Source organism: Orycteropus afer, unplaced genomic scaffold (genome assembly GCF_000298275.1).
Source record: "Orycteropus afer afer isolate SDZICR_OR568_19922 unplaced genomic scaffold, OryAfe1.0 scaffold00005, whole genome shotgun sequence".
Lineage (NCBI taxonomy): Eukaryota > Metazoa > Chordata > Mammalia > Tubulidentata > Orycteropodidae > Orycteropus > Orycteropus afer.
In genome coordinates, this window is record NW_006921592.1 from 29,214,852 (window position 1) to 29,238,577 (window position 23,726).

Below are 23,726 nucleotides of genomic sequence, written 5' to 3' on the forward strand. Positions count from 1 at the left end.
CACAAAAGGTCCACAGTACCCGCCTTCCGGGCTGCAAGTTTCAGTAGGCTCAGGTGTGTTCTCTGCTACCTAAACAGCACCAACATTTCCTCGGAGATCTCCAAAAAGAACCACAGAGAGGACTAAGAATTGGAGAATAAAATACACGGATGAAGGGAGCTTCAGCTCTTCAGCTGCGGAAGAGATGACTGACAAACATTACATACTGACTCGTAGCTAATCGCCCAGAGCAGAGCCATGGCTGAGGGCTATGTTCAAGAATGACGGCTTGGCATGCACAGCAGAGAGAGGCCCACCCCTGAGAGCCTGCTTCTGGAAGGTTTAAGGTTATCCTTTCTCCATCTGCATGTCAAGGGAAATGTTTCACCTTCACTGACGTTGGACCGAGGCCAAAGATGGCACAGACACACAGAAATCTTCAAGATTGTGCCTCACCTCTATGGTGGGGACAATCTTGGAGAATGTATTCTCAGGCAGCTCCATTTCATTCCTCCAGCCACCATCTTCCCTTCCCTCCCCACTGCTTCCTTGTTCATTCATGTCACCTCCACTCATCTGGGGGAATGGAGTAAGTGTGTGTGCTTACTGACAGAGAAGAATGGGGACACTGAGTGGGTGGGTGGTCCAGCTGGCAGAGCTGCAGAAGTGAAATGCAAATGGGTAACATCAGTCTTCAGTATTATGTCACCTTCTGTCCCACGGTCTCAGGCTTTCCAAAGCCCCTACCATGCTATGGCAGAGGCTTCCCCTAGACATTCTTTTATCCTCTACAGCATAGAAATATAGTTTGCAAAACCTAGTTTGGTGACATTATTTTAAATATGGATCAACTGTCAGATACAAAAAGAGCCCTGGTGATCAGTGGTTAAAGTGCTAGGCTGTTAATCAAAAGGTTGGTGATTCAAACCCACCAGCAGCTCTGCAGGAGAAAGCCGTGGCAGTCTGCTTCCATAAAGATTCCAAAACCAAACCAAACTCACTGCCGTCAAGTTGGATTCAACTCACAGCAACCCCTCCTTGGGCTTCCAAGGCGGTGTCACTATAGAAGTAGATTGCCTAATCTTCCTTCTGAGGAGTGGCTGGTGGGTTTGAACCTCCAGCCTTCTAGTTAGCAGTCAAATGCCTTAGGCATTATGCCACCATAGCTCCCTCCATAAAGATTAGAGCCTTGGAAACCCAATGGGGCAGTGCTACTCTGTCCTTCAGGGTTGTCAACCTGTCAGCAATGAGTTTGGTTTTTCAGGTCACATACAAACCCAAATTTCCAGCTTCTTTGACGAGTCCCCCTTTCCACACAGCAATAAGGGGGATACTGGGAGGTGGTCCCTCTTTGATCAGGGTGAGGTGTGCCCTTCCATTGTCACCCCTCACCTGCTCCTTTCTTGTACCTTCTCTCTCCTTTACAACGCTGCTCCAGTTCTTTCCTCTGCCCACTTCAAACTTACCTGCCCTGTGTCCTTACCCTGTGGGGCTCAGCCTGCTCACTGACCAGGTCAGCCAGTCCACGAGACAAGTTAATGCTCAACTGTTTGTTTACAGAAGCAGGCTACCACCTTGGGCTAAAGGCAGGAAGAGAAGGAGGTGCTGAGGGAAAGGAAGGAGAGGCAGGAATGGCAGAGGCGGGGCACATACCCTGTAGATTTCCTCTAGCAGCAGCTTGGCACAGTTGCGGCCGAGGTCCTCAGGAAGCACTGCCACGCCCTGGCCCTGAGGGTTGGAGGCCAGCTCAGCACTGAGAAAGGTGCCATTGGTGGTCTCAGCAACAAGTGACAGCCCAAAGCCTGGAGACCTGGGGATTCAAAGGCACAGACACTCAGCTGGGCTCATGAAGCGAAGTCCATACTCGCCAGCAAAGGAGAAGAGGACATCTTTTAATGGTATTCTGTCCAGAAGCTTCTTCCTGGTTCCATGAAGCCTTATTTGAGTTTCTACTAGCTTACTCTGGAAATGCACATGATGGTTAAGTGCTCGTCTGCTAAGTGAAAGGGCAGTTTGAATCCATCAGCTGCTCCACAGGAGAAAGATGTAGCAGTCTGCTTCTGTAAAGATCACAGCTTTGGAAAACCCATGGGCAGTTCTTTTCCGTCCTACAGAGGTATTATTGGTTGGAAACAACTTGATGGCAATGGGTTTGATTTTTCAATGTTTTGTACTCACCTATTACTAACTTAAAGGTTGGTGGCTGAAGCTCACCACCAGCACTGAAGAAAGACCTGGTAACCTACTTCCCTGAAAATGATAGTCAACCCTGCGGAGCTCTGCTCTGCCCTGTAACACACAGCGTCCAAGAGTCAGAGTGGCCTTAATGGCAATAGATATGGTTTTTATTTTATTAATGTAGCAATCAATAGCATACAATAGCATTAACAAGGGCCACTAGACACCGGGGTGTCCCTGGGTGGTGCTAATAGTGTGCCTGGCTATACACTGAAAGATCGGAGGTTCAAGTCCATCCAGAAATGCCTTGAGTGAAAGGCCTGGCAATCTACTTCTGAAAACTCAGCCACCCCAAACCCTAGAGTACTCCTACTCTGACACACACGAGGCCACCATGGATCTGAGTCCTCTCAACATCAACTGTCAACTGGTGGGGTGAGCTCAGTTACCAGCCTGTAAAAGGCTACACTCCAGCAGGGGAGTGTAGTTCTTACCGCCCTCTGTCTAGGTATCAGCACCTACTGCTACCTACCTCCCACCTCCCTCTGTAATCCCCTCCCCACAGAAAGTAGCTGTCACTCAATCCCAGCTCTTCAGCCAAGAAGGGAGGGGACAGAAAAGTACAGCAGTGCTAGCAGCCACCATTCCTGCAATATCTACTCTGTACCAGGCCTTGCATCCGAACTATCACACACGTCATCTTCCCATCTTCCCAGTAAGCCGGGATGCAGGCATCATTACTCCACGGCATAAATGAGGACACAGTGTGCCGTTCTTATGCAGCACCACACCAAGGTGCTGGGGCCACCGTTGGCTTCTTCACTTCCAGAAGCACCCACTCTGCACATGAATCCTCTCCCAACCTCTGACACCACCACTTTTGTGGCTTTGGACTATGAGCCATCACCACATTTCCGAAATCAACTTCCTGTCTCCTTTGGGCTCCCTGAAGGTCAGAGAGCATGTCCTGCCCCACCCCCTTCGACTTTGTCCTTTCTTCTCATGGGTGAAGTGACAGAGGCCTCAGGTGGAACACTGTGAAAAGGATCCACTGTGCCACCACTGAAAATGCCAACTTCTTAACCTTCCAGGATCAGCCCCAGGCTGAGGAGCTGAAAACTTGAGAGCTAAAGTGTAACAATGCCTCCATGTGCACTGAAATGGTCCAGCAAAATCATACACGTACACACAAGAAAAGCAAATCTGGCCAACCGCCTGCTGTTAACTACCAAACCAAAAACCAAACTCACTGCCTTCGAGTTGATTCGACTCATAGCAACCCCTCCTTGGGTTTCTGAGGCAGTATCTCTACAGAAGTAAATTGCCCAGTCTTCCTTCTGAGGAGTGACTGGTGGGTTTGAACTGGCAGCCTTCTGGTTAGCAGTCGCATGCCTTAGACACCACGCCACCAGAGCTCCTACAGTTAACTACAGGGGGGGCAGGAATACACAGCTGCTCATTTTACTGTTGGTTCAACTTTTCTGTCTAAAATTTTCTTTAAAAAAAGTGTATACCTGTAAAAAGTTAAATCAGCAAAAGTTGTGTGATAGATACATTTACAACAAAGACAAAAAAAAAAAAAAAACCCAGCTGTGAGGCTGTTTACGTACTATCAAGCACAAGGATGAGATCTGGTTCCTTGGTTCAGAGTTTTAAGGTCATGGCTTCATGGGACATCCCAGTTAATTGGCCTAATAATGCGCTTAGTGTTTCTGATCTACTTCCTAGTTTGCTGCATACTGCCTGGAGTCTTAAAACCTTGCGGCCATCCAAAGCACAACAAATGGTCTCTATTCAACTGGAACGGAGGAAGAAGGCGAGTCAGGTAGAGGAGGAGGAAATGGAATGTGTGGCTAACTGCCTTCAGGAGCAGCTGCCTCCTTTGCCAGGAGACCAGAACTGGATGATACCCAGTTACTGTTACTGAACATTGCGATCAAAGACTTCATAGAAAAATCCTGATCAAAAGGAAGGAAATAAAGAACAGAATTTCAAGTTTTCATGAACTGAACTCTGGATTTTCTGGAGCCATGGAGGCTGGATGAACCCCTGCGATTACTGCCGAGATAATCTGTAAACCTTAAACCAAAAATATCCCCTAAAGTCTTCTTAAAATGAAGTAATAGTATAACTTTGTTCTTGTTAAGTGCCACTGAGTAGGACCCCACTCATAGCAACCCCTCCTTGGGTTTCTAAAGCGGTATCACTACAGAAGTACATTGCCCAACCTTCCTTCCGAGGAGTGGCTGGTGGGTTTGAACCACCAGCCGTCTGGTTAGCAGTCAAGTACCTTAAGCACTACGCTACCAGAGCTCCTTAACTATTAAAAAAATGTCAGGCATTATGTTCTTTTAGAACTATTAATATGGGATCAAACTAACAAGAGCAAGTTGAAAGATTAGATAGGAACCTTAGGAAGCAATGAGTTTATGTTATTAAGGAGGAATAACTCAGAAAGGGGTGAGAATATCGTAGCAAAACACGAATTTAATCGATGTCACTAAATTAGACATGTAGAAACTGTTGATTGGCACATATTTTGCTATACATATTCTCAACAACAAAATAAAATTTAGTGGAAAAAAACTTGGTTTTAATTGCTTTAGAAGCCTGCTTTTTGGCTTCTAAATACACAACCAAGACCTAATTTTATTGACACATCATAAATTTTGTTTTTACTTTCAGTGAGCTTTTTCACAAAGGCGCTAATGATCAAACACAAATCTACAAGCTTTCTAAATCTAGAGGTGCTTTTCCTATTGATGAAGGGAGAAGTCAAGTGGCACTCAGGCCAACAAGGGATTTTTTTTTCCCAAACTGTTTTTTACTCAGGGTGAAAAAAACACATTCACACTAATGTTTTGTGGGATTTAAAGTGCAAAATGGTGCTTATTAATCAACAGGCTTAATTCCCTGAGGGAAAGGACCCCTCAGTCTCCCAGTATTAGCCACTAGGATGCTTTCCACGTGACAGGTGCTCAAGGATGCATGGTGGTGACAATGGCATTAAATCAGAAGGTAATTAATTCCGAAACCACTCCTCCTCTGGCTGCCAACCTCAGAGCTGGCGGTTTTAACTTCTGTCAGAACAGGCATGTGAAGAAAGTTAGGTTCACTTCAGAATTAAGCTTCCAGAACGCACACTTACTTCCCAGAGTTAGCTCCTTTCATGTGGTCTGTGTAGATATAGATGTCTGGGATGAATTTGTTGAGGATGCTCCTTGCAGAATCCACGATCCGGTTGGCCATCTGAGGGGACACGCGTACGGAGTAACTGCAACCTGGTTAAGGAAGCCACTCTGTCTGGACTCCAGAGAGGGAAAGTCAGTCATAAAACTGGCCGATATTTGCAGAATTATTAACAAAGGTCACTAGAAAAGGACACCATGGTTGATATAAAGCAGAGGGCCAAAAAAAACAAAAACAAGGGAAACCCTCCATGAAATGGATCAACACCAACAACTACAACAATGGACTCAAACACACCAATGGTCATGAAACTGGCACAGGACCGGCAACCGTTCATTCTGTTACACATAAGGCCACCGTGATTCAGATCTGACTCAATGGCAACTAACAACAACCATTACAAAAGAGGACTTCTAATTCTATTCTCACAATTATGTTTAATGACTTCACTTTCTAATACCATAACTCAGGTTTTTTATATTATTATTATAAAAGGCTTACATGATGAAAAACCCAAACAAGGAAGAGCTCCTGACCCCACCAGACTTCCTATGTGCCCCTTCCCCTAGAAGAGGCTCCACTCAGTGCTGGAATGAGTGGGCATACCTGCCTCTGCACCTACTGAGAAAGTTCCCTGTGAAACAGCACTTCTGAAAACACACCAGGTCCAGCTGTGCCCTTTGCTGTAACCCATCCTGGCACCAAAACCCCACCACACTCATTCCTCTGCTCATCCTTTCAACCCAAGTCCACCCTCTCCCTCTCTCCTAAAGCCCCCAGCCAAGAACCTAAGGCCAGAACCAGCTTCCTGGAAGGCTGACCTGACCAATCCCTTCAGCCTCCTAGTCTGTTATCAGGGGAAGCAGAAGACGTTTAGTAAACGAGCACAGTGGATGCAGTTTATAAAGATCCAGAAAGGTTTATATCTAATGCACAGAGCCTATTTCTAATTATTCAAGATTTAACTAGCTCATATGTGGATAACAGAGGTACCTTACACCTACTGTGTGTTTGTGTGCCAGTGCACACAGAAGTATAAGGAGCCTGTATTATCCACAAGCATTCGACTACAAGCCGGCTCAAACCTACCCAGAGGAGCCTCAGGAGACAGACCTGGTGACCTGCTTCTGAAAGGTCGGTCTTGAAACCCTACGGAGCAGCTCTACTCTGCACATGTGGTCGTCAGGAATCACAAGTGACTGACAGCATCACTACCATCTAACAATTTTATTGTCCAAAGACTAATAACTAGCATCTCTACAATATAGAATTCCAGAAAGGAAGCAAAAAGGCTTGGAAACTATGGCCTAAAATCAGAGTTTGTAACAGAGACTGGCTCTCTCCAACTCCACAGATCAAATAAACAAGACATATGGACTGAGTGCTTTTCATGTCTAAGGTCTGTGTGGTCCACAGCGAGTGGTCCACATGGGAGGAATGGAGCTGTGACCTCAGTGACGCTCTATCCTCACAGGAGCCCCATGCTGAGTCCAACAACAGGTGAGACAAGATATGTGGTCTGCCTGGTCCAGTCCAACTGTGCAAGAATTACTATAAGCTTACTGGACATATTTAACTTTCATTTAAGCTGCAATAACATTACTCAGAGAGTAAGCAATTGACTACAGGCCAAAAGGTTGGCAGTTTGAACCCACCCAGAGGCACAATGGAAGACAGGTCTGGTGATCTGCTTCTGAAAGGTCACAGCCCTGAAAACCCTATGAAGCAGTCTACAATGCACACATGAGTTGTCAGGATTGATTCCTGCCAACAGCTGGAACCTGCAGGGAACCTGACCTGATCTCTCTCGCACCGTTCTGATCCAACCTCAACACTTCACAAAAAAATGACTCATCCTCTTGCTTGGGGGTCTCCCAGGAGCTCTGCACCCTCCCAGATCTTGCTTCAGACCCCCAACTTGCTCAGTTGTTGCTTCCCAACCTGGCACCAAAACCTCCCATCCTGGCTCCTCCACTTGTCCTTCCAACCCAAGTTCCACCCTCTCCCTCTGTCCTCAAAGCCCCAACCAGCACCTGACTGGTCTTCACCTGAACTGAGCACACATCTGCCCGCATATCCTACACTGTGTTCTTTCTCATCCATGAGACCACACGTTCCATGGGACAGGGCCTATGCTGTTGTAGCTCTTACAGCTCCCTAGCACACTACTTTTGTACCCAGAAATGCTCAATAAATATTTGACTGGCTCCAAAGGACAAACTTGGAATGAGGAAAGAGCAAAGAGGGATTTTTCAACACATGCACACAGAACCCAGTTGCACTATCTCTTCTGTCCAGAATGTCCCTTTGACCACAGACAGCTCGGACAAACAGTTCTGGGTCTTGACGTGCCCTTTGGACCGGAAGATGCTGTCCTCTGACGCCTGAGGCTGCCCACTCTCCCGGGAGAACACAGGACATGCTACTCTCCTAACACATAATCCCACAGCATTCCTGGCTCTGAGGTTTGTCACATCCTCCATCATCATCTGTCACCCTCACCACAACCCCCTAGTAAGGCCCAGGGTTTACCATGAGGGCAAAGGGCACATACAACTGAGTCACCTGCTCAGGATTCCACCATTCCCTCTTCCGAAAGACAGCCTCCGCCCTGCTCGGATGTGGAGGCCAAGAGGGTAGCAGCACCAACCTGGGGCAAATGGAGCTACACGAAGAAGCAAAGGCCCTTCAAAATTAGCAACGTCCCAGAGTGACTATGGAGCTGTCAGGCTTGAGGTGGAGGCCCTACAGTGCAACAGCTTGGGGCCAAGTTCTAGAATCAGATCATCTGTGTTTGAGCCCCAGCACCAGCCAAGTGCATCCTTCTGGGTCATGTGTGCTGACTTCTCTGAGCTTCTACTTCCTCCTCAGTGAAAGGCAGGGAAGCCTGATACCCTCCTTCCGGGGTTGGGAAGGTTAAGTGGAATAAAGCAGGTACAGCTGAGCATGACAACTGGCATGCAGCAGGTACCCAAGGAAGGTCAGCTCTGCTTTCCTATCACCAGTCCAGGCTTCAAATCCCAAAGCAGAGGTTCTTGTCCTTTGGAGGGACAGAGATCCCTCTGAGGCTCTGATGAAAGCCATGGGCCTGCTCCCCAGAAATGTCTGTGCACACATAATTTTGCATCCAACTTCATGAGTTTGTGAACCTCCTAAAGCCAATTTAGGAACATCATATTAACAACTCCTATCCAAGAGAGAAAAGTTCACAGCTATAGTCCATGCAGGACCTCTGCCCTTCAGAGGGTGTGTGTACATGTGTGTGACAGAGACTGACAGACACTGCTCTGAGTTCCCTCCATACAGTCAGAGAAGTAGATTGTCCCCCAAATTCCAACTCACCCCTCCTTCTCCTGCCTCTATTGCAACTTCTTTGTACCAAATCATGAAACCCACAATCTGGGTTTGTGGATTTGAGGTGACTAGGACAGTGCCACAGAACTACAATAGAGTACTCTTTTCTCTCTCCACATCAGGCAGCAGAGAATGGGAGTGGGGGGCATTAACTATGAGGTCACGGCCCTGTTCAGGCCCAACTGTTAGCAGGAAACAATCCTTGGTCATTCGTGGATGGCAAGAGGGAAAAGATGAGCTTTGGCAGTAATTCAGTTAAGGCCACAAACTCACACTAAGTGGGGCTACTCTCTCCCAATTTGAACCCTCTTATAGGAGCTCTGGTAGCATAGTGCCTAAGGCATTTGAGTGCTAACCAGAAGGCTGGTGGTTCAAATCTACCAGCCACTCCTCGGAAGGAAAGCTGGGCAATCTACTTCTGTAGTGATACTGCCTCGGAAACCCAAGGAGGGGTTGCTATGAGTTGGATCTAACTCAATGGCAAAGAGTTTGGTTTGGTTTTAGTTGTGGATATACATCTCCAAGCTCAGCCCCACAGGCCAACGAGCCTTGCAAGTAAAAATCACAAGACCAACTCAAGCTTTTTCCAAAGGTGGCTTCCTAACTGCCAAAGATGACAGCCTCAACTAAAACCTGCATTCCTGTGGTGTTAGCCAAGTGGGCAGCTCTGCAGGGCAACGGCTGAAATGTCTGGTCCACAGAAAGGCCCTGTATCTACCGTCCTGAGGCACAGAGAGGAAGCCTCCACACGCGATCAGGAAGTGACTGGGAAGTGCGGGAGCATAAGTACACACTAGAGGTAGAGATGGTTCACCACTGGTATTCCAGCCCTCCTAAGTCTTCCAGACAAACTGTCCACACCCAGTCTGCATACTTCCCTGTGTTTTCACCCATTCCATCAGAACTGTGTGTGTGGATTTGTCTCTGGTAGCATAGTGCCTTAAGGCATTTGGCTGCCTACCAGAAGACTGGTGGTTCAAACCCACCAGCCATTCCTCAGAAGGAAGGTTGGGCAATCTACTTCCATAATGATACCGCCTCAGAAACCCAAGGAGGGGTCGCTATGAGTCAGGATCGACTCAGTGGCAGTGAGTTTGGTTTTTGTTTTGTTTTTTCCAGATGATGTGCTCTTGGGGGGGGACCTGGTCTGCTTTTGTGGCTTCCAAACCATTGCCCTTAGGAAAGTGTCACACACTTAGGAGCCACGTGCTTAAGAATAAACTGGAAAAAATAAAAATAATACAGGCATACCTCACTTCATTGCATTTTGCAGGTTAACTAAATTTTTTTACAAATTGATGGTTTGGGACAACCCTGCATCAAGCAAGCCAACGGATGCCATTTTCCCAATAGCACGTGCTTACTTCATGTCTCTGTGTCCCATTTTGGTGATTCTCACAATATTTCAAAAGTTTTCATCATGCTATTGCACACTTCACAGACTATGATAGAGTATAAACATAACTTTTATATGCTAAAAATGCATGTGACTTGCTTTATTGTGATATTCACTCTATTGCAATGGTCTGTACCTGCACCTCCAATATCTCCAAGATACTACTGTAATGAACCAGTTAGGGGACACGGGTAATAAAATACCATACCTAGCCACTCCTCGGAAGGAAGGTTGGGCAATCTACTTCTGTAGTGATACTGCCTCGGAAACCCAAGGAGGGGTCGCTATGAGTCAGGTCCAACTTGACGGCACATAACAACAACAACAACAGAAGGAATAGCCTGGGAAGAAGGAAAGTTATTAGCCATTCATACCTTGGAGAGGCAAAAAATAATAATCACTCTAAACCAAATGCAAAGGATACGCCACTCCACGGATACGTTTGATTTTTCCTGGGTCTGTGAGCTGAATGGGCTTCAAGGATCTCCTGACAGGACACGAGAAAAGCACCTCGCCACCTCCTCCAGGGGGCATCCCCCGCCGTATAATCTGTACCCGGGCGGAGAGAGGAGGTGAGGATACAGCAGACCATCAGCCACCCTGACACCCAGCCCAGCAAGAGGAGACCAGAGGCCTGTCAACAGGCAAATAGCTCTCCGGGTACAACTCATCAGCCCTGCCAAACAACTGCACCTTCATTTGCACCATGAGGGCACATGCCAGGCAAGGACAACTGTGGTGCATCATAAAGTGCAGTGGGCCCAGAGCCTATGCATCTGAGTCAAAGTCCTGGTCTTGTCATTTCCCTAAGTAACCCTGACTAGCACCCTTCATCCAGGACCTGCTTCCTCATCCTCAAAAAGAGGACCTGACCTAGCTCATCATATGATCCCATTTCTTAACATTCAGGAGCCCCTTTGCCCTCATATGTAAATAAATGAGCTTTCAAAACCCTACATCATTAACAAAACTGAAGTCACTTCCCCTGTTTAAAATTATCAAATAAGGACACAGATGCCAAACAGCTGCAGATGCAGGGTCACCATAGCTGACCGATGCAGTTCCTCTCAACAGCAGATAGACAGATGCCAAATTAGTTCTACAAGGTCAGAAAATCCCGAGATGCCTCTAAGCATCTAGGTGGGGAGCCCCTGGACATAAATTCCATCTAGCTCATCTAGATCACCAAGGTGGCCCCACTGCTTGTTGGCACAGTGACCCTGAGCAGTTCACTGTGAGGCTAAATGAGCAGATACAGGTAAGATGCTCACACCAGTGCCCACAACAAAGCAGGTGCAATGTAACTGCTAGCTGCTGTTGCCATCACTAAAGGGTTCCTTTCAATTCAAGTCTGCCATGTTTGTTCATGTGTTCTGTGGGTCTGCTGATGCATGGGGACTTCAAACATGACACATATACACTGAGTTCCTAAGAAATGTTTTACAAAGATATAAACAGCCAAACTTCACACATTCTTACCTTTAGCTCAAAGGATTCACCATCAATCCCAAACTGTTTCAACAGAGGTAGGGCTGTCACCTTAAGAACATCAACCTATAAAATTATTTCGGGGGAAAAGAAATTAGATATCATTGTTGTCATTAACTGCTATCGAGTTGGCCTCTGACTCAGTGATGCCATGCACAACAGAACAAAACGCTGCCTGTTCCCATTATCAGTAGTGGATCATTATCATCGTGATCCATAGGGTTTTCACTGGCTGATTTTCAGCAGTAGGTTACCAGGCCTTTCTTCCTAGAGTGTCTTAGTCTGGAAACTACTTCCAAAAACCAGCCAATGAAAACCCTGTGGAGCCCACAGTGCAATCTGCAACCAACCACGGGGATGATGCAGGACTGGGCAGCATTCTGTTCCACTTTGTGTGGAGTCACCATGAGTTGGGGGCCAGTGTGACAGCAGCCAACAACAAGAAGTCTGATTCATGCATCTCCTAGAAGGATTAACCTCTAAATCACAAGGTAAACACACAAAAGGTATACATACACTCAAAAGTAAAATGGTGCTTCATAAAGAACATTTTTTCACAAAAGTTAGGTGGTGACAAGAGTCAAAACAGAAGTTACACTAGGGTCCAGGCTCAGTACTCACTGAAGGGTCAACCTGGTCATTGGTCACACCTCGCAGAACTGCCTTCAGCGGGTGTTTCATAAACGGAGCCAGGCACAGAAGACCCTCCAGGTAGTAGCCGATGCTGCGGAGGACGCTGCAGTCATGCTCCACGGAGCCGCCGTAGAGGAGGCCAGGCTGGTAGTACAGGGTCGTGCCTGGGACCGGAGGAAAGAGAGAAGCGACATGTCACAGAGGCCATGATCCCAGAGGCGAGTCTGACAAGGGCCTTCCAGGGAGCTCCAAATACCACTCCTACTGCTCACAGGCTGACTCAGCGTTGTCAAGGCCCTGTAACAGTGATAAACTGTGAGTGTAATGTAAAAAACGGTAATAAATTAAGTCCCTCACCACACCACCTGAATGGCCAACATCATGGCAGAGCACAGAAGAGCATCCCCAAAGCCATACTCGCTGACTGCGCTCACTACAAGGGTTTACAAAGGCTGTCCTTAAGTCAGCACAGCGGCATCCAGCCTCCAGACAAAAAATTTCCTACACACCTCAACTACCACACAAGATGCCTAAAAGGCAAGTAAGGACTTTACACCCCTACAACCAGAAGGACTGGAGAGGGTAAGAGCAGGCCTGGTAAGGAACGCAAACATTCACCAAGTCCCCATCACTACCCATGGGAATAATGTTACCTCTATGCATTGTTGCAGCTGCCCAGCCTGTACGTACATTTGTATTTGCAAACCTCTGCTTTTGAGGTTAGCATCAGACCAGCTGGGCTGAACTGGAGCATCTAACGGCAGGAGCAAAAGACCCATTAGCCACTGTGTGGCTGGCGATGAGGGTCCCTGGTGGTGCAAATGGTTTATGATTGGCTGCTACTGGAACCCACCCAGCAGTTCTGTGGAAGAAAGGCCTGGTAATCTACTTCCATAAAAATGACAGCCAAGAAAACTGTGGAGCTCCACTTGGAAGAGGATCTCTGTAGGAGATCCTCGATAGAGAGGGAGAACAATGTGGAACAAAACTCAAAATCATTTGGAGAAAAAAAAAAGGGGAGGGACCAGGTTTGCTGGTCCGATAGAGCCTGGTGAAACCACTGAGACTATGGCCCCTAGCTGCCCTTCAGGTCTGGAATTGAACCCACACCTGTGGCTTCCAGCCAAACAAAAGACAGGCATATGAGTTGAACATTTACCTGAGGTAGATAGACTACTTGGAGAGAACAATCATGGGAGAAAGAAGGGCTGCTTATGCATAGGGAGACAGCTCAGGGGGCAGGAGTGTATGGAGGGATGGACACAGGGAAGAGGTAACTATCGGGAGGAAGTGGGAGGGGAGCTGTTACGTTGTGGTAAATTGTGGTCAATGTCATGAGAGAAAGTGTATGTGAACTGCTGTATGGAAAGTGAATTTTCTCTGTAAATTTTCACCCAAATCACAATTTAAAAAAAAAGAAAGAAAGAAAACAAAACTATGGAGCACAGTTGTATTCTGTAATACATGGAGTCACCACGAGTCAGAATTGACTTGACAGCATTGCATTTGGTTAAGTTGGTGCTAGGTGATGAAGGGACCAATCGCATCCTGCCCTCTGGGCACATACAGTCTGATAGGGAAGCCAAAACTCCCACATTAATAATGAAAACAGAACACAAGGCAAAGCACAAAGACAAATACGGAGGGAAGTCTCTGAAGGTACAGTGGTTGAAAAAGGCTACCATCTTTCTTCATGGAAGGAAAGTTGGCAGCGCAGCAATTAAGCATATGGCTGCTAACCAACAAAACGTCGGCAATTTAAGCCCATGAAGTGCTCCATGGGAGAAAGATATATGGCAGTCTGCTTTTATAAAGATTATAACCTTGGAAACCCTATGTTGTTGTTGTTGTTATGTGCCGAGTCGAACCTGACTCGTAGTGACCCCTCCTTGGGTTTCTGAGTCAGTATCACTATGGAAGCAGATTGTCCAACCTTCCTTCTGAGGAGGGGCTGGTGGGTTTGAACTGCCAGCCTTCCGGTTAGCAGTCAAGTGCCTTAGGCACGATGCTACCAGAGCTCCCTGGAAACCCTATAGGGGAGCTCTACTCTGTCCTACAGTGGAATTTTATTTAACATGCCATGATGACATCATTTCCCCATGAATGCAGGCATTGGGATTTTGCAAAACAGAAATAGGAAGTGTGGTTTTGCAGTAAGGGTGTAAGTCTGTGTTGTTGTTAGGTACTGTCAAGTCGGCTCCAACTCATAAGCCTAGGAGTCAGTAAGTACTTGGACCAGTCCTTTAAGTCTTTAGAACCTCTTTTTTTTCTCATCTGTAAAATGAGGACAATGGGCCAACTTTGCCAGTGTTATGAGGATTAAATTCAGTAACTGGCACAAACTCAATTAATAGGAACTATTGAAATTTATTATTAGCAAATAGAAACATCTAAAATTATTTTATAGCTTTAGCAGAAAAGTCTTTATGCACTTTTCACATATCATTCAGCTAAATGTCAGAAAAGTACCATATTTTCTTACTATTTAGATATTGGAGGAAAAAGAAAGTAAAATACCCTGGTATTGATGAACCAGATACTATTACTGTTCAAGATCTTTTGCAATGTCTCCTGGCACAATTTACCAGAAGCGGCTTTTGGAAGTTTCACAGAATATACTAACAATTCAAATCCAGATGATCACAATCAGAATGATCTTCTGAACAAAGGAATTAACCCTTCTCAAAGGGAAGGACAGATCTAGGTTATTCCTTGTAAATGGTATTAGGGTCGTAAGATCAATCTTTTAGGTCAAAAAGTCAAAAAATGACTATATAACCATTTAGATGAAAAACTGGTGAAATCATGCCTATCCATCTGTTTATGCAAATTAGCCAAATGAGAAACTGACCAGATATTGAGAGTGAAGGGGAAGTGGGAGGACATGGGTGAGAGAGGGATCTATAAATGCCTTTCTCCCTAAACTCAGCTGCAGACGTAACTAGAAAGTAATATCATCTCATCTGAATCCCCAATAAAACATTGCTGAAAAAAATCTCCACATCAGTGTAAATGAACTGAGGAAGACTAGGGGAATCATAGTCTTGCAAAGGGCACCTCAACTTCTCAAGCTTCAACCTGTTCTCTGCAAGGCACGGCTGAGTACAGCTACAGATCAATAACCCTCAGGCAGGATGCGGTCACTTAGGAAGCCAAGCTTGTCTTCTTCTTTAAGAGAACCAATATATGGGAAAGTTCAGTTTCCTTCGCTGAACATGTGTGCAACGGTACACAGTTGATGGGGTAGGCCAAAGGATGTTGGTCATGGTCTGGTCTCCTATACAACACAGATATAAGAGTTTTTAGGGGGGAAAAAGAAGTGTCTAGACTAAACAAGCAGTTAAATAATCATGGAGACATACAATGGAATACTTTTGAGGTGGGCCTGAATGTGCCCACAGGGAAATTTCTGAGACACTTCTGCTAGTGAAAAGAAGCTGGCTGGAGAACAATATGAACAATATGTGGTTTGAAGTACATACATGTGTGATAGAGACACACATGCAGCCCAGGCTGTGACCATGGCCACTCCCGAAGAAAGGAATGAAAAAGGAAAGAGCTGACTGGAGTTTCACATTTTTTTTCTCATGTACTTGTGTAAAGTTGTGTTAAAATACAAAATAAAAATTTAGCAGATGTAACTACTTGTCTCACAGATGTTTACTGTAAGAATTTAATGAGATAACGTAAGTAGATGTGCTTTGAAAGGTGCCTGTAAGAGGTAATTTGAAGATGGAAGAATAGGCAGATAAGCGACACAGACCTCCTTCAATAAAGAAAAGAAAAGCCAATTGGCAGAGATACAGAAGATAATCCTGCAGCCCTGAGCTTTGAAAGGAACTATACAGAAGTGGATTAGGCACCAACTAGTGGAAAAACCTGAACAAAACCGGTGAGTTACAGAGATGGTCGGAGCTACAGACAGTCGGCTACTCTGATGGGACCAACAGCCTGAATATTTCAAAGTGGTGTTGGGACCTGAGAATTGACCTAAAGATCAGCCCTGGTCACCCATGGCTGCAGGGATGACTGCACTGGTGGCCTATGACTAGGAAGGGAAACAACAAGGAGGGAGACAATGTGAGCTATTGACTTTCCGCTGTCCAGAGGGCACAGCCATTTTGATTGATTATGTGCGGCAGTCATTTTGGATATTTAAAGTGATCAAGGGTGTAGCCATTTTGAATGTTTACAAGCGGTGGCCAGTTTGGATATTTAAAGTGACCGAGGGCGCAGCCATTTTGAATCTTTACAAGTGGAAAACATTTTGGATTTTAAAGTGATAGCATTCTCGTTCGGATTCCAGGAACCTAAGAATAGGTTGTGTTTGCCAAGGTCGGCAGGGACATAGGAGAGGCTGACAACAGGAAAGGAGACAGGCAGTGAATGTACAAGTGCTGTCAACTACTGAGAATAGAGGAGCACACCACAGTACCCTGCTTGCATAGATAACATACAAAGAAAACAAAAATCATGGGCAAGTCACTCCAACATACAATCACTAATTAAATATAAACACAAAAACGTCACAATGCCTCGGAGACAACAGAGCATCACAGTCCACACAAAGAAGCAAGATGAAACAGGAGAAACAAGGAACCAGGATAGAGACCCAAAACACATCCCTGAAGAAGAGACAGCACTGGAACTCCCTGACAAGGAATTCAAAAGAATTATATTTAGGTATTTTCAACTAATTGAGAGACAGCTCAAGGAAAACACAGACAAAACCCTAGAAGAATTTTGGAAGAAAATACAAGAACAAAATGACAAAATAAATGGAAAATTAGAAATGATTCAAAATCTACAGATAGAAATTCAGACGATTAATACTAAATTGTCAGAAATAGATAACACACTGAAAGGGCAAAGGAGTAAAACTGATGCAATGGAAGACAGAATTAACGAGACTGAAGACAAATACCTGAACACTTCTTTGGAAAGGGACCAATCAGAAAAAAGAACAAAACAAAATAAAGAAAGCCAAAGGTTCATGTGAGATACTATCAAAAGGAATAACCTATGTATCACTGGAACTCCAGAACAGGAAGAGAAAAATAAAACCACTGAGAAAAATAGCCAAGACTTGTCCGAAGAGAACTTCCCTGATATGATAAAAAATGAGAATATATCAATTCAGGAAGTCTAATGAACCCCAAACAAGATAGACCCCAAAATAAAATCACCCAGACATACCATCATCAAACTTACCGAAACCAAAGAGAAAGAAAAATCACCCAGACATATCATCATCAAACTCACCAAAACCAAAGGCAAAGAAAGAATCATGAGAGCAGCACAGGAGAAATGAAAAGTTACCTAGAAGGGGAAACCAATGAGACTAAGCTCAGATTTCTCGACAGAAACCATGCAGGCAAGAAGACAGTGGGATGGTATACATAAAGCCCTGTAAGAGAAAAATTTCCAACCAAGAATTATGTACCCAGCAAAATGTCCCTCAAATATGATGGTGAAATTAGGACATTTCCAGATAAGCAGAAATTAAGGGAATTTGTTAAAGCCAGACCAAGCTTACAAGAGATGCTACAGGGAGTCCTTTGGACAAAGAAGCAACAGCCAACAACAACCGACCATTAACACACATGGTGATATAACCCAGAAATCAACCCAGCTATGGAAGTATCCAAAGTAAGTAAGCCTACAAGATTGTAAACAGGGAACCAGAGACACCAACTGACAAATGAGGACAACTACAAACCAAAAAGAGGAAAAATATCTGTGTCATTATAGAACTTCTAGATGGTAGGAAGGTCAAGACAACTACAAGATAGAACAGACTGTTCTAAACTTGGGAAGAAAACTATAAATCTCAGGGTAACCTCAAAGGAAAAATGATAAACCTTTACATCAAAATAAAAAAGAGGACCAGCACAAATATTTAGCAAGTACTAAAACAATAGCAACAAAGGAAGTGATAACACAATTCCTAAACAAAACGAGCTCAGCACAGAAAATTATATGGAACAAAGAAATCAACACCACGAAAAAGCACATAACAAAAATGACAGCAACAAATTCACATTTGCCAATAATCACATATCTGTCAAAGGACTTATCTCTAAGATTTATAGAAAACTCCAATGCCTGAACATCAAAGGAATTAACAATCCAATTGAAAAACAGGCAGAAGACATGAATAGACACTTCACCAAGGAGGATATTCAGGTGGCCAGCAAATACATGAAGAGATGCTCACAATCACTGGCCATCAGAGAGATGTAAATCAAAACAACAATGAGATACCGTCTCACCCCAGAATTGATGGTGAGGTTCAAGGAGACAGAAAATAACAAATGCTGGCCAGGATGTGGAGAGATTGGGACTTTCATACACTGCTGGTGTGACTGTGAAGTGACACAACCACTGTGGAAAGCGATGTGGTGATTCCTTAGAAAGCTGGAATTGGAGATACTATTTGACCCAGCAATCCCATTACTAGGTATATATCCTAGGGAGGTGAGAGCTAGGACAGGAACAGATATATGCACACGCATGTTCATCACAGCACTATTTACAATAGCAAAAAGATGGAAACAGCCTACATTCCCATCAGCAGAAGAGTGGATGATCAAACTATGGTACATATACATACTGGAATGCTATGCAGCACTGAAGAGTAATGTGGAGTCTGCAAAACACCAAATAACATGGATGAACTTGGAGAACATTCTGCTGAGTGAAATAAGTCAATCACAGAAGGGCAAATATAGTATTAGTTTGTTGTTGTGGAGGGTCAAGGAAAGGTTTATATATGGAGGGAAACTTTCTTTGTTGGTTGCTAGGGGTGGGAGTGGAGGGGAGGGGAGGGGAGAGAACACTGCAAAAAAAAAAAAAAAATCCATTGACCCATCACTTTATTTCTGTGTATTTCACTGTACATAAATTATATTTCAATAAAATGCATTAAAATAAAAAAAAAAAAGAAATGAAAGGTACCTGTAAGTGTGAGGTATATTTTTAGTTTTAAAAAACAAGGATGTGATTGCTTGCTGATCTGAAATTTCTCAGTCTTCTAACCTCCTTAAAGGACTATATTCCTCACAAATTGGGGAATTTCTCATATATCTCTGAACAAGGTGTCACAGGAAGCTGAGTCTTCCCATTTGAACATGAGATCTACATCATCAAAAGCAGAGGAATGCTGATGTAATGCAGGTGGGTACTTTTCAGGCATGTTAAGTGAAGGAACTTACCGGTTTGGTTTATTTCAATTCGAGAACCATTAGTTATTTTGTCCATCAGCCTTATAAAGCTGGCCTCAAAATCTGTGGGGAAAAGAGAAAACAGATTAGCCTCACATTGGGCCACCACTTCCAGAGAGCCAACTGGGTCCAAGTCTGAGAGGGCAGGTCACCTTTCTGCATCATGCCCAGGTTTTCCTGGCAGTCTGGTTGGGACCACTGGGGAAGGAACCTGCAGCAGGTGAAAAGCACTGACAGCATCAGGGTCGCACCCTTCACCGTACTTACTTAATCTGTATGCAGAGCAAATAATCCAAGAAACTGGACTATATATGAAGAAGAAAGTGACAATAGGATTGGAGTAAGACTCACTAACAATGGGCAAAATGCACATGACACAGCCTTGCTTGCTGAAAGTAGACTGGAAACACTTACTGATGATCAAAGACTACAGCCTTCAGTATGGATTACACTTCAACATAAAGAAAACGAAAATCCTTACAACTGGACCAATAAGCAGTATCACAATAAATGAATAAAATATTGAATTTATGAAAGATTTCACCCCACTTGGATCCACAATCAACATCCATGGAAGCAACAGTCAAGGAATCAAACAATACACTGCATTGGGCAAATCTGCCGCAAAGGACCTCTTTAAAGTGCTAAAGAGCAAAGATGTCATTTGGAGGACTGAGACACACCTGACAAAACCAAGGTATTTTCAACTGCCTCATGTACATGTGAAAGCTGGACAATGAATAAAGAAGACTGAAGAAGAATTGATGAGTTTGAATTATGGTGCTGGCAAAGAAAATGGAATATACCATGGACTGCCAGAATGAACCAATCTGTCTTGGAAGAAGTACAGTCAGAATGCTCCTTAGAATCAAAGATGGCAAGACTTTGTCTCATGTACTTTGGACATATTATCAGGAGGGATCAGTCCCTGGAGAAGGACATCATGCATGGAAAAGTAGAGGGTCAGCGGAAAATAGGAAGACCCTCAACTAGATGGACTGACACAGCGGCTGTAATAATAAATTCAAGCATAGCAATGATTACAAAGATGGCACAGGACCAGGCAGTGTTTTGTTCTATTGTACAGGGGTCGCTATGAGTCAGAACCAACTCGATGGCACCTAATAACAACAACAGCAACATATATAAGTTTAGTAGCACTATGAGAAACAACCCAATGTTCACATTCCATGGAAAAACAGCAATTACACCAGCAATCTACCACTAAACCAGTTGTCATCAAGTCAAATTTGAGTCATGGCAACCCTGTATGGTATGTATCAGTGCAGCAGTGTGCTCCAGAAGGTTCTCAAAGCAGATTGCCAGGCCCTTCTTGCAAGATGCCTCTGGGTAGACTTGAATCACTAACCTTTCAGTTAGCAGCTATTTTAACCATTTGCACCATGTGGGGACTCCACCAGCAACTTAATGGGGTGTTAACTTCAGCAACATAAAACCCATTAAGATCTATTCTTCTGACCTCTGAGAAACCTACTGCTGTCAAACTGAAATTGACGCTGGCTCATAGTGAGACCCTATAGGATAGAGTAGAATGGCCCCATAAGGTTTCAAAGACTGAATTCTTTTGGGAGTAGATTCATAGGTCTTTTCTTTTGCAGAGCAGCTGGTGGGTTTGAACCACTGAGCACTTAGCCACTCATTGAGCCAGAAGGGCTCCTCTGACCTCTGGAGGGCATGTCAAATAAAGGAGAAATGGTAGAAAGTAAAAAAGAGTTTTGAAGTCAAAATCTTCTTCACACCTGAATTCCTGACAAAGGGAAAACTAAGTCAAGGGCCGTTCCTCAGTCTCAGAGACAGTGAGAGATCACTCCTCCCTTCCTCTGCCACTGTACTCATCTATAGCTATCTAAACAGTTCAGCTTTTGATTTCATTAAAAAGGCATCTGAATGTACAGAGTTATTGCCACTTCTTTTAAATGTATGAAAAAAATAAGTGGAAGAAACAATGCCAAATATTAATACATGGGTTTCTCTTGACAGGATTTTATCTGAATTCAATTTTCTTGTTTATGTGCTTACATCAAATTTGCATTCATTCCTTTTATAATCAGAAAATAAACTCATCTAAAATATAAAAGGTGGCCATTCTTTAAAAAAGAGAGAGAAAATGGATTTTAAGTGTAAAATGAGAGAAGGTGAAGGCTCAGGCATTGCAGAGTACGTCCTCTGGTCTCTCCTGAAGCTGATGTTGTGCATGCACACATGCGCACATGCGCACATACACACATACACACACCCTTTAGCCTCAACCACCTGCCCATGAGCAAGCATAGGACAGTCAACTCCTCTGCACTGAAGGCACTGTGACAGCCAACACTCTTAGGCAGTCCCACTCCTGTAATAAACCTGCAGCACTCACAGGCATTGACCGCAGTAGTCACCTGAACTGATCTCCCAGGTGGTGGGGCAGCTGAGGACTACAATCCACCTGTGACTCAAGGTTGCCCTATAACTCCTGTCGTGGCAAGTCCTGCAACCTGTACAAAGAGCACTGGGCTAGAAGTACTGAGATAACTGATCCTGGGGCTTCACCGCTACTGTGACTTGAACATTTACTACACCAGAGGGTCTCTCATTTAACCTTACAGCCATCAAGGCAGGTTGGGAGTGATGGTCTCATTTTACAGTTGGCTAAGACCCAGGAACATCGACTCACTTACCCTGGTCAAATCCCTGGCAACTGGCGGAGCCAGGATTTGAACCTAAGTCTGTCTTTCTCCAAAATACATGCCCTCTGCCATGCCACATCACACCACGCCACTCACTAGTTTTCCTCTGCTCATTCACTACTCAAGCCAACTACTTGCTCTGGAAAATCAAGGTCGTAGTGGGTAAGGCATTTGGCTGCTAACCAGAAAGTTGGTGGTTCGAACCTACCAGCTGCTCCACCAGAGGAAGATGAGACAACCTACTTCCATTAAGATTTATAGCCTTGGACCAATAGTGGGAGAACAAAAGGCAGTGTTTGCACGAGGAGATAGCTAGGGGGAGTGAGGGGAAGGAAGCAGGAATACATAGGAAGGAAGGACACAGGGAAGAGGTAACTACAGGGAGGAAGTGGGAAAAGAGCTAGTACATTGTGGGGAATGGCAGTCAATGCCATGAAATAAAATGTGTATGAAATTCTATATGGAAAATAAATTTGCTCTGTAAACTTTCACCCAAATCATAATAAAAATTAAAATAATAATAATAATAATAATAAAAGATTTATAGCCTTGGAAACCCAACGAAGGTTGCTATGAGTCAGAATCAACTTGATGGCAGTGGGTTTGATTTTTGGTTTTCTCAGCTGCAACCACTGACCTACCTAAGGATCCTGAAGTCAATGTTATGGGCCCTCAACCATCATTTATTTACCTTTAATGAGATTCAAACAGAACAAAATATAGAAGAGTCACTGGACATAGTTAGGGTACTGGTCATGAAACTTTGCCCAGATTTACATAGCTTTGCTTGTATACTAGGTTGTGGTGAAGAAGGTATGCTCACTGCTAGTAGCCATCACAAAAGTTTGAAAGAATTGAGCTATGGAATTGAACCTGAAGTAATTTCCATGGTCTTTTCTAGGTAGAATAGTCTGTGTTTTAAAAAATCAGGTTCAACAACAGTTTAGCTCAACTAGTAAAGGATGTCTGCCTTGAGCACTATGCTCTTTTAAGAACTATCTCTACGGTATCAAATTGACCACAGCAACTCCAAAGGTTACAGAGGAACCTTGAGGTAGTCAGCTGATGTTAATGGAGGAGGAACACTCAGCAAAGGAGGGTGAGATGGTCGCACAACTCAAAGAATGTCATCGGTGTCACTGCATTGTACGTGGAGAAACTGCTGAACTGGTGAATGTCGGCTGTGTGTATTCTTAATAACAAAGCAAGTAAAAATCCACTTCAGTTATAAATCTACTATAAATATACTTACACATGAACACAGTAAGGAACGCCAGCTGAGAAGCGTGCATAGGGACTGCTGTGCAGGACACCCGTGCCACAGCAAACAGGTGCTTTGGGAGCAGTACGTCAAACAAGGAGACACACAGCTACCTCCAGAGTCCTGGCAACAGTGAAGCTAGAGCGCCATCAGCTGGTACTAAAGAGAGCTCAGGTTCACATCAACACAATGTAACCAACCATCCCTGTCATGGACTGACTTCTATCCCCACTCCACCCCCCCAAAATACGTGTTGTAAGTCTTCATCTCTATGCCTGTGACCTCTTGTTATGTTAACAAGGCAGGATTAGTGCAGGGGGTTCCTTAAGTCAATC

General features: G+C 44.5%; 1 protein-coding gene across 1 annotated transcript in view; it reads right to left on the reverse strand.

The window, feature by feature from the left end:
* The window catches only part of RCL1 (RNA terminal phosphate cyclase like 1), a 47,568-nt gene that overhangs the window by 13,356 nt on the left and 10,486 nt on the right, over positions 1 to 23,726 (reverse strand). Inside the window, exons 2-7 of the mRNA XM_007939304.2 lie at positions 19,432 to 19,503; positions 12,206 to 12,381; positions 11,576 to 11,650; positions 10,521 to 10,645; positions 5,306 to 5,431; positions 1,633 to 1,789 (exon numbers count right to left, since the gene is read on the reverse strand). Coding sequence (XP_007937495.1) covers positions 1,633 to 1,789; positions 5,306 to 5,431; positions 10,521 to 10,645; positions 11,576 to 11,650; positions 12,206 to 12,381; positions 19,432 to 19,503 — 731 coding nt within the window. The remainder of the gene's footprint in view (positions 1 to 1,632; positions 1,790 to 5,305; positions 5,432 to 10,520; positions 10,646 to 11,575; positions 11,651 to 12,205; positions 12,382 to 19,431; positions 19,504 to 23,726) is intronic.